Source organism: Lepisma saccharinum, chromosome 23 (assembly GCF_977018435.1).
Source record: "Lepisma saccharinum chromosome 23, izLepSacc3.1, whole genome shotgun sequence".
In the NCBI taxonomy this organism is placed as follows: domain Eukaryota; kingdom Metazoa; phylum Arthropoda; class Insecta; order Zygentoma; family Lepismatidae; genus Lepisma; species Lepisma saccharinum.
The window spans coordinates 49,721,863-49,740,164 of NC_139251.1; the positions used below are offsets into that span (position 1 = coordinate 49,721,863).

General features: G+C 37.8%; 1 protein-coding gene across 2 annotated transcripts in view; it reads right to left on the bottom strand.

Moving 5' to 3' along the window:
- Positions 1-18,302, bottom strand: part of LOC146005324 (uncharacterized) — a 206,400-nt gene that overhangs the window by 49,797 nt on the left and 138,301 nt on the right. For both annotated transcript variants that reach the window (XM_083144488.1, XM_083144487.1), the window contains exons 12-13: positions 16,207-16,299; positions 14,050-14,166 (exon numbers count right to left, since the gene is read on the bottom strand). In XM_083144488.1, the coding sequence (XP_083000614.1) occupies positions 14,050-14,166; positions 16,207-16,299 (210 nt within the window). The remainder of the gene's footprint in view (positions 1-14,049; positions 14,167-16,206; positions 16,300-18,302) is intronic.

Consider the following 18,302-nt stretch of genomic DNA (forward strand, 5'->3'; position numbering starts at 1 on the left):
TGTGAGTAATCTTGTGACTATTTTCTTTTTCTAATGTGTTGAAAATAGCAGAACTGAATATTAATTGAAAGATTTGCCTTTCAAGGCTTGTGTAATGTAAGTATCTTAGTGAAAGTGTCTTTTAAACGTGTTGAGTCATGTCTGTTAACTAGTTTCTAGTTAAACAAATTACTGTTAATAAAGCATTAATTATGCAACATTAAGACTGTTGCCTGTTACTTAAACCCAGCAAGCCCTGGGTGTAATAGAGTTTCATACTCCTAGCCGGGGACATAACAAGATGTTTAAAAGGTAATAACAAAATTGAATAAATGTGCATTTCAGTCCACTTACTGCAGGAAATATCACAAAAATAATACAAAATCATAGAAAAACAGTTGTGCTGGATATCACTCATCTGGCCGATACAGCGCAAGAGTCTCCTCAAGGATATAATAATAATAATAATAATGTAATCATATGAATTATTATCATTGTTGTTATTATTATTACTACTATTCAGTTATTACCATTGGCCTGAACCCCCCCTATATATTTTTACTGGTGACGCCAATGGACACTCTCTTCCCCCACAGACAAGAATTTGTGCTTGCGACTCTGAATAGTGCATATTTATTTACTTATTTATTAATTTAATAGAAGATTCCAATACAGCGTTATCCATTCTACATTGGAAAGTATTAACAACTGAAAATAACAACAAAAATAATAGAATAAAATAACAATAATAATAACATGAACTAAACTTACACGTGATTAAGACACTAAGATACGTCTAGCCAACAGTCTTCTAAAATGTGCCTGATTATCAAAAAAGTATATTTCGCTTGTCAGATTATTATATTGGCTGGGCAGCGTATGGGACAGAGAATGCTGGATGAGGCACAATCTTGGATTCTGAGAAGCCAAAAGTGATTGCTTCTTGTTGAGCTTTGCGTCACTCGAAAGGGGATTTTCTGAAGAAGGCAGTCACTTCTGATGTTGCCATTCACTACTTTATGCAGGGATATGTGGTCGGAAAGTCTGTATTTCCTGAGGAGTTTGGATATTTTTCATCTTCAGAAGAAAATGCTTTTGCAAGTGTTTATGTATGGAATTCCGTGACGAACAATGGCCAGGAAGAAATTTAGCATGGAATTTTGTCTATCTAAGCTTGAGGGGCATGCCATAGACCACATCTGAGAGCAGTATTCAATTCTTGGTGAAACAAAAGATTTGAAAAAATGTGTTGAGAGCAGTCAGGTTGTTTATTTCGATGAAACGATAGAGTAGACCCAGCATACGCATGGAACCCATAGTGACTGCAGAGATGTGGTCAGAAAAGGAGAGTTTCTCGTCAAATATGATGCCCAGGTCCTTCTGGGCGGGAACTCTTTGAACACAATTATTATTTATGAAATATTTAGTATTTAATGTGTTACACTTTTGAGGGTTACGTTTTAAGTTCTATAATTCATACCACTTTATTAGATAATCCAAGTTCGTATTCAGACGTGTCATGTCACTGAAATTTGAGATTTTTCTATATATTTTGTAATTGTCAGCGAACAAGAGAAGGTTTTTACATGAGTTGGAAATATATTCTGGAAGGTCATCAAGGTACAGGATGAAGAGAAGAGGTCCAAGAACACTGCCTTCGGGCTACACCAGAAAATAGAGCTTGATAAGAAGAAGAGATTTCGGAAATAACAACTTTCTGTTGTCTATTTTTGAGGTAGTGTTTGATCAGAGAGAGAAATTTTCCATGAGTGTTGAATCGATGAGATAAATTATGAAGGAGCTAGCTGTGGTTTATGGAGTCAAAGGCTATCGAAAAATCAAAATATACAGGGTGTCACAAAACAACTTCAACAACGCTTCGGTGCTGGTAAATATCATAAAAGCAAGCACTTAGATTCGGTGCTATAAGCGCTTAAAATCTATGTTGTATGTATGCAACCCAACAATGCTCTGGCATAACTTCCAGGGGCACATGGCAAGGTTGCCACTAGCGTCAGTTTGCAGTCTTGCAAGAGCAAAATACAAAAGAATAATAATACTTGCTACGTTGTAAGAAGTATTTACAGTACATACAAACTTACCAAGGCAAAGGATTTCCAATAAGTGAGGACTGAAATTCAAGAATGCTCATTATAAAAAGTCTCCATGGTGTGTCGACTGTCATGTAATTTGAATAATCCCAAGGGAGGCTTGGGCCTCTCCGATGGTGCAGTGGTTGCGTCGTGCCCGGTGGAGGCACATAGTGGTTCGGATCCAACTTTAAACTGTAGGTCCAGTCCCGATTAGCCTTTCTGTGCATAAAGTGGACTTAAAACACCAAATAAATAAATCAATCAACCACGGGAGGTTTGCGACAGATGTTGATGAAATCGACGAACTAGCAAATGCTAACATAATGAGCTCCCCGGCTCGTTTCGAACACGCAGGCTGTAACAATTTATTTGAAAATTACACCTTGGCATGTAGGGTAATTTCTAATCGAGTCCGTCACAAAATACGGAAGCACGCCCCTCCCTGAAAACAAAATAATGTTTCTGTCTTTGCAATAAAATAAAAAAAGTAGTTTAAACATACGTGAATTAATAAATAACAAAGAAATCAAGTGCTTGTTGAGAGCCGGCCTCATTGGCGGAGTGGTACTCACAGCACGTTACGACTACAGGGCCCGCGGGTTCATTTACCGACCTGCGAATGGATGTTCTTTGTGGGTGTTCCTTCATCAATTTCATCATATCATCCATCATTCATCCTCATTTTCGGGATTAGCCAAAAGTAGCAGAAATGTAAAATGAAACAAATCAATTAATTGATCGGTCAATCAATCAATCCTTATTAAGAACTAAAACCAAATTATCCATACTTATATCAAATGCCAAGCTGGATAGGGCGTTTCGAATGCAAAATGAGAAAACAAAAGACAACATAAAACCACGCAAAGGAATATTCTCGAGCCGCCTCAGGGAACGATTGTTTACATATCGGAACACGTTCTCACCACTGAGGGTTCAGGATTCTAGTTCCTGCCTGGACAAAGGTGTCGTATTTGCCTGGAAAGTCACAAAGGTTAAGTAAAATGAGAAAAGTAGAAATACACGAGGATCACCCTAGAAACTGATCCGCGTGTCAGAAGTTCGTCTTCTGCAAAGGGCAAATTTAAAAGTTGAATATTGTATGCCTTCAAAAAATGTAAGACTTTCACTACAATGTATAAAGAAAAATTGGAGCAATTTATGACGTGTTCTCAGTTTTCGTTTGCTTAACACTCTTCCTCGCTCGATGAAAAAAGAATCAGCTACAAATAAGGAAACTAATTTGTACACGTAAATACAGTATGAATTACGAAAATCTCTGTTTATGAACCAAAGTCATTAGATATCATGAAATGTTGAGTAAACTTGCACAAACAGGCACTGAACTCACTGTAATTCATTTCGATAAAGAAATAAATTCTTGATATAACCTCATTAATAGAGGATTTGATATGACCCAGTTTGCCTACATATATAGAGAAAAAATATAAATATGCTGACCAAGGCAGTAATTTATTTTATTAAAAACATAAACTAAACGTAACGTTTCAACCTTTTAGCAAGGTCTTCATCAGACTCTGTATCAAATACAAAAGTAACAAGATACCAAAAATAGGGCATTATATATACACAAAACATTACTCCCTCCAGACTATTAGAAAGTTCCTGTTGGATCGAGAAATAAAAGACTCGCTGCTAATATCCTTTGGCTATATTCTCAAGAACATGTACAGAACACAGTAAAAAACATGACAATCTTCATACTTTTTCTGCGCGGGATGACAGTAATATAACACAGCATAGAACAAGGAAAATACTGCACAGGCTATTGCCCGGAAAACAGAGTAAACAATATTGCCAGGTGCCAACTCACATAATATCTAACATCCTCCCACCTGAGTTGGCATATCAAACAATAATAGTTTCTTAGGTAATTTTATCTCTCTCCCACTACGTGTGGTACAAGGTTTGGTTTCAGTGGGAGGGAGAATGTCTTTCTGATGTTTCTTTTTGGTTTGTGGTTTAGGTAATGAACTCTTCATTTCTTCACCCTCCACTGCAGTCACCTCCAATGGATACAATCTCTGGACAGGACGAAGTAGTTCACCATGGCAAGTTTTCAGACATACCAATCTTGTCACTTGATCCTTACCTGGAAGAATCTCAGTTACACAACCCAATGGCCAATTATATCTTTTCATATTGTCAAAACCAATCAACACAATATCTCCTACCCTGACAGACCCACATGCTCTGTTTATGGCCTTTTGCGTTAACTGTCCAAGATACTCATTCCTGAAACGATGCCTGATATCTTGTCTCAACTTCTGACAGTAACGGAGACGATTGTTGAGCATTGAAGAATCCACATGGTCACAATCAGGTACACCCGTCTCCCTGATTTCTTGTAAAAACATAGCAGGTGTTAGAGGAACTAATTCTGTCTCACTTTCATACATGTAGGTAAGTGGACGTGAATTAATTATGGCTTCACAGTCACAGAGGATTGTTGTCATTTCTTCATAGTACAAAACTGATTTTCCGAGTGTTCTTTTCAACAGACCCTTCAGGACACGAACCAATCTCTCCCAAAAACCACCCCACCAGGCTGCACTGGGTGGAATGAACTTCCACTGGATTCGCTGAGCTGTGGAATATTCTTCAACTTTCTTCCAATCGAGTGTCATAAATGCATTCTCAGTTCCTCTGAAATTGGTACCATTATCACTGTAGATTACAGAGGGTCTGCCTCTCCTTGACACGAATCGTCTAAAAGCCTGGATAAAAATCCCAGTTGATAGAGAAGTAACTAACTCTAAGTGAATGGCTCTATATACTGCACATGTAAAAAGGCATATCCATGCCTTTTTGCCATCTTTAAGATAAACAGGTCCTGCAAAGTCCACACCTGTTACTTCAAATACATTAGCATCTCTAACTCGATCAGCTGGCAATGGTGCTGGAAGAGCTTGGATTGGTTTGGCTGCGTGTCTCCTGCAAGTAACACATTTCGACAGCACTGAACGTACAGCTCTTCTACCACGAAGGATCCAGAAGTTCTCTCTTAAAATACTTAGTAATATGTTTACACCTGCATGACATGCTTTCTTGTGCCAATACATTATCAGCAATTTAACGACTGGATGTTGTGCTGGAAGAACTATGGGAAGCCTGAAATTTTCAGTATCTTCTCTGGCAATAATTTTGGTTATCAAACGAATAATCTTGTCCTTGCCCTCATATGTGCACAAAGAGGAAAGGGATTTGTCATCCTTTGCTCGGAATGCTTCTTGTTGTATTAGTCTTAATACTGCATTTTCTGCTTCCTGAAGTTCGCGAACACCAAGATCTCCAGATCTATGATTCTTCGAATTTCTACTATTATACAAAAATCTTTTGATCCATCCAATGAGTCTAATCACTTGGTTATAGTTAGAGAAATATCTGTAATACCATCTAGACTCAGCATCTTGAGCTTTCATACTAAGCATCGTTGATGAAGGTAGCACGTTCCTTCTTTCTCTGTCAATTTCCTCCTTGTTGATAAGAAACTCCATCGGTGGCCACTCACACGGATCCCCTTTCCACCAATGAGGTCCCTCCCACCATAAGGATCTCAACAACTGCCTTGCATCACAACCTCTTGAAGGAAAATCAGCTGGATTCATTTCACTGGGTACATATTTCCATGCACTGGGATCAGACAGTTTTCTAATTTCTTTAACTCTGTTCCCAACAAATACTCCCCAAACTCCTTCTCGTCGAATCCAAGTCAGCACCGTAGAAGAATCAGTCCAAAAGATAATGGAGTTATCTTTTAAATTCAAATGTTCTCGAATCCTGGTTGCTAGCCTTGCCCCCACCATTGCGGCAAGCAATTCTAGCCGAGGAATTGTACTATTCTTTGGAGCCACTCGTGCCTTTGCCTCAATCAATTGTACGCTAACACCTCTCCTTGTGTCAACCCTCATGAAAACTGCTGATGCATATGCCACTTTGCTAGCATCACAGAACACGTGAATGCTCATAGAGTTAAGTTCATTGGATTCATAATCCCAGCCCATGAAACTTCTGGGTATCCTTACCTCTTTCAACATCGGCAATTCTCGTACCCAGTTTAAAAACTGTGTTCTTATTTCTTCACTAACTTGCTCATCCCATCCGAGCCCCTCTGCCCAAGTCTGCTGAAGTAACAATTTTGGTAGAAGTGTCACGGGACAAGTAAAACCTATAGGATCAAATATACGGTGTGCTACAGATAATATCACACGTTTCGAAACTGTCTTGAGCTCAACATCTTCAATGTCAAAATTAACTGTAAATGTATCGGCTTGAGGATTCCAACTGAGTCCTAACACTGAAGTAGGGCTAATGTCCTCATCAACCCTTTGAGGGACTGAATACTCCCACCCTCTAAGGTCAAAACCTGCTTCAGCCATAACTGCACGTGATTCTCTTATAAATTTATGGAGATTTTTGTGATTGTCTACACTGGTGGCACAATTGTCCACATAAAAGGAACCTCGTAATTTTAAAATAGTATCTTCTGTATAAGCTAAGTCTTTCTTCCCAAAATGACAACTCTGCAATGCTTGATCCAAATGATGTTCAATAACAGCACCCAACAGAAATGGACTGCTCGTAACACCAAACACTACACGAGTATGTCTGAATTCTTGAACCGTTCCAGTATTAATATCGTGCCACCAGAGAAATCTCAGGTAGTCTCTATCTTTAGGGTGTACAGCAATTTGTAAAAAAGCTCGTTTAATATCTGCTATAACTCCAATTTTTCCTTTCCGAAAATGTAGTAAAATATCAGCAATAAGAGCAATCAAGTTGGGTCCAGGTTCTAAACATTGGTTCAAAGACTGTTGACCTTTTACTTTAGCAGAAGCGTCAAACACTGGTCTAATTTTTGTCGTGTTACTGCTCTCTTTCACTACATGTCGATGGGGTAAGTAATGGCCAAAATTCTCTGTTTCACCCTCTGGAACCACCTCAATGACTCCCTCGGACAACCATTCTTGTAGCACTCCATCGTAACTCTGCAACAGATGTTCTTGTTTCAACTTCTGTGTAGTTGACCAAAGTCGTTTCTCTGCTAGATCTTTATTGGTGGGGAGAGGCGAACAATCTTCCTTCCATGGTAACTGTACTTCATATCTTCCTTCAGCATTGAATGTCAGTGTCTGCAAAAATTGTTATTTGACAGCCCGTGTGTGTTCTTCCGCAGACTTCTTGGCAATGGGATCCTTGATTCCTATGGTATCCAGTTCCCACAGATCAGCTACGGCTTCACCAACATATAAATTTGATACCAACAAAGCTGTATCTGATTTTCTGTTTTCACCTGGAACTTTACCCATAAGTGTCCATCCCAGCTGAGTTTCCACAGCCACTAAACCACACTTTAATTTCACAACATGGCCAGTCAGTAATTTACCACAAACATCCGCACCAATAAGAATTTCAACTGGACCTTTCATCTTACCAGTATCTGTTAACCTTATTTGACTTTTGTTCAGCTCATTTAACCAAACACCTGGAGTTACATAAGGAATCTCACCACATATTGTATCTTGATCAAGAACATCAAATGTGCACGAATATTCTCTCTCAATGCTACATACCTTAACATTATAAACATTATGATTACAAGGACTAGACATGGTACCACCAAATAGCGAATGTATCAAACTTTGTTTGCCAATGGAGTTATAACCCATATCTGTTACAAGAGATTTGCATATATACGATTTTTGTGAACCTGTGTCAATAAGAACTCTCACATTCCTGCTCTTATTGTAGTTACCTTTCAAATCTACTACCAATGTCTGCATGAATACATGCGGATTTTCAAGTTGGTTTATCAGTGTATTGTTTACCTCAGCATTTGATTCTTTGCCTTCAGAATAATGGTCAGAATCATTATCTTTGTCTGAAATATTAGGACACATCAATACAACATGCTTTTTCTTGCAAACAATACATTTCAAATTGGCCTTGCACTTCTTCGAAAAATGACCAAATTTTAAACATGCAAAACAATGCTTTTTATCTTTTAGAACCTTTTGTCTTTCAGAGAGAGACATTTTCTGGGCTTTAAAGCAATCATATGAACTGTGCTTACCACCACAGAACACACAACTTTTCTCCCTACCACCAATGACACTCAACAAATCTGTCGCACTGGGGATAATAGGCTGACGCGGTGGAGAACACCTTTTCTTCCGAACTTTCACTGCTGCACCATCCAATTCAAACCCAGCTGCTGCAAGGTTGATTCGTTCTTCTCCTTCCACTTCAGCTCGCAGGAATGACATCAAGGACTGCATTCTTCCGGTCGGTGTTGTCTCATTATTTTCCTCAGCAGCAGACAATGTTCTTCTCTGCCACACACGCATCAAATCCTCTGGGAGACTGGACTCCACCAATGGAAACAGCATTGCTGCATATTTGTCGCTGGTAACACCCATCGATTCTAATGCTCGAAGTTGGGACTCCAGTGTGTCATACAAAGTGCTCAAACAAATTTTTTCTTGACGGTTCAACACCTTTTGTAACACCAATTTTAGCAGTTCACGCACGTACACTTCCACGAGCATATCATCGCGACCAAAACGTGATTTCATGGACTGCACAACTTTCGGGTAATTTTCTTTTGTTGGTGGAAAACTGTTCACAAGCTGGCGTGCACGAGAACCTTCAATTGTCGCTTGTATCAAATACTGAAACTTGTCCTCTGCAGGAATTGTATCATCTTCATCGATCTTCTTGAACTGTCCCCAAAAATGTAACCACTCTTTCAAGTCCCCTCCAAACTTCTTCAGTTCGATTTTAGGTAACTTGAATCTTCGATTCTTTACTTCCGAAAATGACTCGCCTTGACAGCAGTTTCCTTCCGACAACTTCAAAAAGTTCGACACTTCAATATGTCGCTTGTTGAACGAACACTGATAATCATCCGACACTGACTGTTCTTTCCCTAACTCATTTTCACTAGCACCAGATTCCAACATCAAATCAAAAACAGTTATGTCAGCAGCATGCAGATCACTTGCCTTATTTTCAAGCAACTGGATATTTGCTTGAATAACATTCCTGTCCGGAGTTTGCATCGCTAACTCATTTGCAATCTTCTCCAAAATACGTGTAAAAGCTGACCTAGCCACTGCACGGCTTTTCTTGAGACGATCAATGTCCGTTGACATTTTTCCGATATTTGCATTTACTTCTTCTCCGGTCAAACACAGAAAGAAAAGACAGGTCCTGTCACGGTCGCCAATAAATGTTGGATCGAGAAATAAAAGACTCGCTGCTAATATCCTTTGGCTATATTCTCAAGAACATGTACAGAACACAGTAAAAAACATGACAATCTTCATACTTTTTCTGCGCGGGATGACAGTAATATAACACAGCATAGAACAAGGAAAATACTGCACAGGCTATTGCCCGGAAAACAGAGTAAACAATATTGCCAGGTGCCAACTCACATAATATCTAACAGTTCCTTTGGAACTTTCTAGCAGGTGGCTTTCACTAGTGAACTGTACTTTCACCTAAAAGGCTAAAAATATATACTTCCATATAGAATGTGGTTGAAGGAGGGGAACGAAGAAAATGAAGGAAAAAGAGCATGAGATATAAAGCCCAACCACATTCTATATGGAAGTATATATTTTTAGCCTTTTAGGTGAAAGTACAGTTCACTAGTGAAAGCCACCTGCTAGAAAGTTCCAAAAGAACTTTCTAATAGTCTGGAGGGAGTAATGTTTTGTGTATATATAATGCCCTATTTTTGGTATCTTGTTACTTTTGTATTTGATACAGAGTCTGATGAAGACCTTGATAGAAGGTTGAAACGTTACGTTTAGTTTAAGTTTTTAATAAAATAAATTACTGCCTTGGTCAGCATATTTATATTTTTTCATAATCATGGAAACAAGGCTTAATGGTGTTATAATACAGAGAAAGTGCGAGCGAGTGAAATTGTTGTAACATATTTTTAATTTGCACGTTTCTTTGGTATTCACACCACAGTATTGAAAGAAAAATTGAAACCCTCTTTTGAAACACCAAATAATTTTCCTCACATGCATATCAGTCATCACTGAAGGTCGTAGGCAGTACGTGTTTAGTAAATCCTTCTTGCCACTATTTTCCAGAATTCCTATTGCATGTTTCTTATTTGGTGACCTTGGCCTCATAATACTTTGCTCTGTGTTTCTTATGCGGGCGCTGTAGATACATATCCAAAGGTTTCTTAGTACCGTACAAATTATTCCCGTTTCGCTGAAACCTATTTATCTAAACTGAGTGTACACAGAATACTTTACTTGCATGTGAATAAGATGTTTCGTTCTACAGAAAGATGAACGTTTTGTTTCCCTTAGGTACTATTATCTTATACAGCTCAGCACTTGACTTGCGTATGGAATTAGTACCTAATAAGAAGTTGATTCCTTCGTTAGTTTAATTCTGAATTAATTTGTGTTTAAATGACGTTATTCGTTTTATTGCAAGAGCCATCATCATCAATTGGTTTTTATACGGGGATTGCTCCCGTATTATGTGACTTGATTATAAATTACGCTACATGCCATTGTTACAGTCTGCGTGTTCGAAACAAAGCAGCAAGCACATTATGTTAGCACTTGCTCGTTCTTCGATTTCATCATCATATCTCACAAGCCTCCTTTGGGATTATTCAAATGACATGACAGTCGAAACACGATGGAGCCTTTTTGTAATGAGCATTCTTGAATTTCAGTCCTCACTTATTAAAAATCCTTTGCCTTGGTAAGTTTGTAAGTACTGTAAATACTTCTTACAAAATCGCAAGTATCATTATTCTTTTGTATTTTGCTCAGGCAAGACTGCAAACTGACGCTAGTAGCAACCCTGCCGCATGTCCCTGGAAGTTATACCAGAGTGGTCATTTTCGTTGTTGGGTTACATACATACAACATAGATCTTAAGCGCTTATAGTGCCGAAAGTAAGTGCTTTCAAAGTAAAGTTCATAAGGAAAACTTACTTGTTTTTATGATATTTGCCAGCACCCAAGCGTTGTGGAAGTTGTTTTACGACCTCAGTTGGGGATTTTCAGATACAGTGTAATTAGCGTCAGATAGTAAAATGCTCAAGTCAGTTAAGCAGGAGCTGCCTGATAAGAAGCCATGCTGTGCTGTATGTATGTATGGAGAGGTAAATTTGTAAATTCAGTCCTTTATTATCTTTTCAGAAGCAATGAAAGTGGTGAAAGAAGGGAAATGGGTCTGCCCTTGTCTCCAGAGCCATTGTATCTTACAAAAGAAGAGACAATTCTCATCAACAATGCTGACGGAAAAAATACTGCAGATGATGATATTTGTAGAGATTGCCTATAATGGGCAAGTATGCGACTTCTCTTTTGGATTAGGATGAAAAAAAAGGTAAAGTGCTCCCCTGTGCTTAGCACCATGCCATGAAGGCGTATAGGGGGTGTGGGGGTAATGCCCCACACTTTCTTGATCCGGTCATGAGTGGGGGTGATGTGATCAGCATCACGCCCCTGACCGCCTTTACCCCTCAGGGTTTCCCTCAGGTACCCATGTTATTCGACGCTGGGTGGATGCCGGGGCCGCTTCCATTGTTAGAAAAGTTCCCGGATTTGAACCAGCCGGGGATCAAACCCGGGACGTTTAGCATGGTAGTCTGTCGCGTTACCGACTGAGCCACCATGAAGGGCATTTATATCAGCTTCACTTCAACACCTTAATAAATGGCCTGCGTGTGGGAGTAATTAGCAAACAGCGCTACGATGCCAGAGGTCCCGAGTTCGAATCCCACCTCGGCATGGATGTTCTTTTTGTATATCCGTTCATAAATTCCATCACATCATAACTCATTCTCATTTTCGAGATTAGCCAGAAGTGGCAGAAATGTGAAGTAAAATAAACGAAATCATTCAATCAATTAATAAATAACATTCCACGTTAAACGGCGATTGATTTATTTTACGTCGCCTTTCTGTCACTTTTGCCTAATCGCGACTCTACGCTCCGTATGTCGATATGGTTTCACATAAACCATGATGCAATATGACACTGTAAGACTTAATAGTATAAGGTGTCCCTAAAGGTATTATACAAGTTTGATGTCATACAGGTCAACTTGCAATTGCCATAGAGAAACACACCATGCCCCATTTGATTTACCAAAGCATGAAGTTTTATTGTGTATTCATAAACTTCAACATGTGCACCTCTGATGGTGAGTAGTACGCCATCTAATGGAAATTCCAAGTCTGTCCATATCCCGTCAACTATAGCAATGGCAGCTCTTGTTCGGGCCCTCAAATCATGAAGATCAATCATAGGAGTAATGTACACTTTGTCTTTGACATAGCCGCACAGAAGAAAAGTCCACATGTGTAATGTCAGGGGATCTAAGAGGCCAGACAATTAGACCATCTCGTGCAATCTAACTTGTTGGAAATGTCCTATCCAGGACATGTCTCACGTCTAAGCCCCAGTGTGATGGTGCACCATCTTATTAAATACTTGACAAAGAAACTTTAGGCATTGGTGAATCGCCAACAATAAAGTATATTCCCCTATTTCAATTACAAGTAATGTATGACATAAAAGTTGTAAAGTACCTTTTGGGACACAGTGAATATTAGATTGAAAATAGGTTTTGAGAATGGGTGCGGAAGAATATTAAGTAGACTAAAAGCACCCCTTTGCACCCCTCTGTGCCGCCCCTGTCTGAAAAAGTTTATGAATTCTAGAACTGAAGTAAAATGAGAAGATGTTCAAGGAAACAGTAGAGGCCATCTCCTTGTTACGTATATTTGCACAAGAAACAAATTCACACATTTCAAACAATTAACTGTGAACATTGATGTACTCGTAAAATTAACTGGTTGGTAAGAGAAGTTTAATTTTAAAAATTGCTTCTGTCTCAATATACATGAACCTCTACCTGTTTTCTTCTTGCAATCCTTCGCACTCTCTGTGATGCCTCCACTCAAATTGCATGCAATAACGTCAACAGCGCTGTTCGAAGATGCATTTGTCTAATTTTGGTTCATTTTGTACACTTCTTTCACATCTACTGGATGTGTGCGCTACAATATTTTGTAGAGTTGTTCTGGACCAAATGAAAACATTAGCAACTATGTGTTGAAATAAAAATATCCATGTTTCTTTGTTGGAAATGTACAACGCAGAGGTTCGTTCGTCTTGGTAGTGGTGTTCTCATAAGAGGAGGGTGCCATCAGTGTCTAAAATACACAATGTTATTTCAATTTCTCAAATTGTAATTATTCACTAACTTAGTTTGCAAATATAAATTCTGCACTACGTTCCCACTCAGCTAGGACTCATTTTATAAAAATTAATATAATTTAATGTGCATACAATTTGTTAACAATTTCAATTATAAACAGTTAGTAGAGCCTTGAATAAAGAACGCCTTGCGCAACAAATTTTCTGCATAACGAGCAGTACACCAATAACATCACACATGATTAACCTCTCAACAGAGAGGCAGATTTGCTGAATGGCAATTACATGCAATACTTTTGGTCCATCCTGCTGAAGAAGAAGAATAAGCAGACTATTTTAGACACCTTCCAAAACCAAAGGCAGATGAAGAAGAAATTCAAGGACAGTTGAGTCTTCCACCAACACTAGTGTGTCTCTGCGTCACAGAATTCACTCTATCGAATACTTTCTCCAGATCCACAAACACTTCCTTCTCTTTCTCTTTTATCTCTAGCAACTCAATTTTTCTTGTGATTACAAAATGTAAACTGGTGCATCTAGACGAAAACCTAAAATTTCCAAACGCAATGAAAATTCCCTTCGTTAAATAATATTCAGCGAAAGCATATTCGAATTCAGATAAATCCTATCTCCCATTTCACTAAAACTTTACACAGATGATAAATGTGATATAATGCGCTTCTAGGTCATTAGGCAAAAGGGGATTACGCAAAAGGAGAAGCCACGTTTAAGGTTTGCTCACCTGTTCTGGAAATGGAAACTGGAACTCATTGGTGCTTGCTTGAGGCACTTGATAACGTTGAGGTCCTTGTACAGCACCCGTCCCTGTGCTGGTTGATGGCAGATCTGGCATCTGTGTCTAAACAAGAAAAATATTTCTATTGTAACCTTTGGGTTTTTATTAATATAGTACTACAATTTGTAATATATCTAGACGATTCATTCACACCTGGGGTTAATTAGCAATACATGTATTTTATTTACAGAATATTCAAAGCATCCAACATACGTGAAGGGGTAAGTAGCAGAAAATAACCATTCTGGCTAGTCTACCACCCTTAGCTCTATTCATATATATTTTTGTCATCCAATATTTTTATTCAACCGAAGTATAAGGAATATGTTTATTTTGCTTGATAACCTCCCTGAAACATACCACATCCTGGAACTCTATTTTTGTACCAAAAGAGTGCTGGACCCAGAACTTATTTGTGATAAGTACTCTTGCTCAGCCTCAATTTTAAGCTTACATTCTTAGGTATTTGGATTTCAGGTCTCAGATGTTTGTTTCATTTGTAATTAATGATAAGAAATTTATTTATTCATGGTTAACTGCAAAATGAGCACACAAGGCATATTTTCAGTATAAACACTACTGACCTTGAAAACTCACTCCTTTCATTCGAAGATCTTACGCTCCTGCAAGTAGTCTATCCAACAACGATGATCAGGGGGAAGGAGGCGGCGAAGAAGGAGGAGATGGTGATGAAGGTGTTGGTGCAGCTGAAGATTCTGCAGATGCTAGTGGCGACGCTGCCGATGGTGGCGGTGATGTTACCAATGCTGCCGAAGATGCAACGCATCGACGACGACAGCGATGACAACGATACCGTGGTGCTGAATCAATTCGGTCACAGTCAAGGAGCACGGCATCGACCCCACCATGCACAGGGGTATCACCACCACCACCATCATCCCCACCATCACCATCCTCGGGACTATTACACCGAGCAGCAATTCAACCACGATCTGCTATACGATAATGTACGTAAGCAGATCAAGGACCACTCTCTTAGTCTATTAAGAGAGGAAAGTGGAGAGATTTAAAAAGAAAGACAACCAGACAATCTTTCCAAAACAAAGGGGCTCTCGTTACTGAAATGAACTGCTGACTTGAAATGCACCACACAAATGAACTGCAATGTTTATATTATCCCATCTTATGGAGGCACATAGTGTTTCAGATCCCACTTTTAACCATAGCTCCAATCAGCCTATCTGTGCATAAAGTGGACTTAAAACACAAACTCACTCACTTTATCACATGTTACTAACGTAATGTCAAATGTAATATAGTGTTGTATAGTTTTTAGAACACTCAGTAACATAAAGTCGTTATCGGTAATGAGGTGCATATTTTCTAATGTAGTGCCTATCTGCTTTCAATGATGCCTTTGGATGTTATTTGCTTTAAGAAAACCAATCATATTTTCAAAGCAACACTCCAACTTCATCAACTGCATGCATTTCCGTGGGGAAAAAAATCACTGAACACTTGTACGTACAAAGGTTATTATGTCAATACTTCATATTATGAAAGAGAACAGGTATGGTAATAATCATGATGATGACTGACTATTTTTATCGCACTTCCTCAAATTCTTGCAATTAAATGTAACTTAATAGTGTGCTTGTTATCCATGCATTTGTTACTGTTTTAGGGTGAATAAAGGTTACTTTATCAGCATTGAAAGTAACCTAACACTCACATTCATGATAATGATGATGATTGTGAAGAAACCTTACGTGATGGAGAGGAAAGGATGCCATTTTCGAACTCAGCATGGTTCACCTGTAATTTTCCAAACCACAGACATAACGTTCAAATATGCAAGGCTGTTATTTTTAAAAAGAAATATGTATTCATACCTACGACGAACAAATGGGTTTAAAAACATACCGAACATGGAAAACGTATATTATAAAAACAAGGTAAACTCAATCACAAGAATTCTTTGGGTAGTTCGAATATGTAAGATGCTATATTACAACTAATGTATAGATCTGAATTGTGAATACTTGGTATGGTTTTGAAAGCCGAAGGGTTTAATCTGTCAATCGATTGCCAATGTTAGGAGAGAATTGAGATCATGTCTATATTACAATAGTATTGACTCACCATTTGCTGACTGCTCTGGGGCTGCATGTATGGATCATTTTCCCACAGTGCCCTTGCATTGGAGATACCACTACAAAAGGGTGGCATAAGTACCTGAAAAAACAATGTCATCTCAATCTATCAAAGTGTTACCGCATTCTGTACTATGTGTTCATTGAGCGTGAACTTTGTTAAAAAACATAATGTAACTTACTTTAGAGACATTTTTCTCATAATATTCTGACGTTTTACATTGATTTACACGTCGTGTTAAAATTATAAATTTGTGTTGACCCACTTTACTTAAATTAATTTTATAAAAATCATCACCAATATGACGGTACCGTGTCACCAAGTTACACCTAGAAACACACTGTTATGCATGGTTGTTCATTTAGTTCAGTTACCAGTGTGCGAATTAACAGGGTGGCCAGGGATTCTCCATCACACAAAATATTTTATCCCTGGCAAAAGAAAATTATTTTCATCCCCCTCAAAGAAAATGGAATTTGAAAGAATATAGTGTACCATTTCTAACGGTAACAAACACAACTGCAAAATTATTTTGTGTCCATTAATTGTCAAGTCATCAAAGATTCCCATGCCAAAAATTATGCACCCTTGTGGAATAAAGGAGGGCCATTCTGAAACTCACTAATCTCACCGAACATATATTCAAGATTTCTCAAGAAACTTGTAGTTAGGTTAAATTGACATAAAATTTGAACTTCAAGGCACTTAGAACCGCCGGGGATTAGTTTAGTTTACTGACTGGGAACATATATACAAATTTGAACACCCAAAAAACACATTTCTTAAATTGAAATCACAATTACGTCACTGAGTGGCGCCACAAGGGTAAGAGATACTCGGCCACCGGAGATATCTGGAAAACGTTCATGTAATTCAAATGACAAAATTGTAGCATTATTATATTACAAAGAATATTGTAATAAATAATGAAGTACACGCAGCAGAACCAGTAGTTGCGGAACCTAATTTGACTGAAGTTAAAGATACTATTAAAAGGCTAGAGAATAACAAAGCACCTGGTATTGATCGAATTACAGCTGAATTAAATAAATAATGAAGTATGGTGGGAATTCATTAAGATGTCAAATTCGTAAATTAATTTGTTTAATATGGAATAAAGAAGAAATCCCTCATCAGTGGAAAGAATCCATAATTGTTCCTGTGTTTAAAAAAGTGATAAAATGAACTGAAATAATTACTGTGGAATTTCTCTATTCTCAACAACATATAAAATATTATCTAACATTCTTCTAACAAGACTAAACCCCTATGTTAATGAAATTATAGGTAATTATCAATGTATATGTAAACGTAACAAATCAACCACAGATCGAGTTTATCACATCAGACAGACACTTGTAGAAAAAGTGGGAATATAATCATAATGATATAACTTATTCATTTATTTCAAAAAACGATATGATTTAGTCAAAAGGTATAAGTTATATAATATATTAGTCGAGTTTGAAATACCTAAGAAGCTTGTTAATATGTTAAAGCACTAGTGAAACAGAAAGTCAAATTATCATTGATAATTCACACCCCGTCATTTTCAATTATTACTTTTTTTATAGTAGACATACCCTTCGGCATGTAAAAACATAATCAGAGGTATCATGAAGAACAGTAGATTAAATAATATTTGTTTGATATCCGTGCTTTGTGACAAGTACAAGAAGACAAAGATCTGTACATTAACAAAGTAATAGATGCTTATGGAAAGGAAGTAAGGAAGTTTCAATCTAGAAAACAGTGAATTTGTATACAGTGCCAAAGTAATTAAAATTCAAATAGAATTTTATGGTATGTAAAGTAGTAGCTAGTAGTAGTAGTAGTAATGATGGTAATAATAACAAGTAGTGAGAACGGTATCTTCTGGGCAACCCCCCCCCCAAAAATCCAACCATTTTATATTGATCTCTTCAAGTGTAATTTAATCAAAAATCAAAATTTAGCTGTTTTTCTAAGTGTAAAAAAATTGAAAATTTGCTTCACGCAAGAGCTCAACATTTAATTTTTATAGAGTAAAATGGCAAGATTTAGATAATTTCCTCTTATTTTTTAAAATTTTGCTTTTTTTGTAA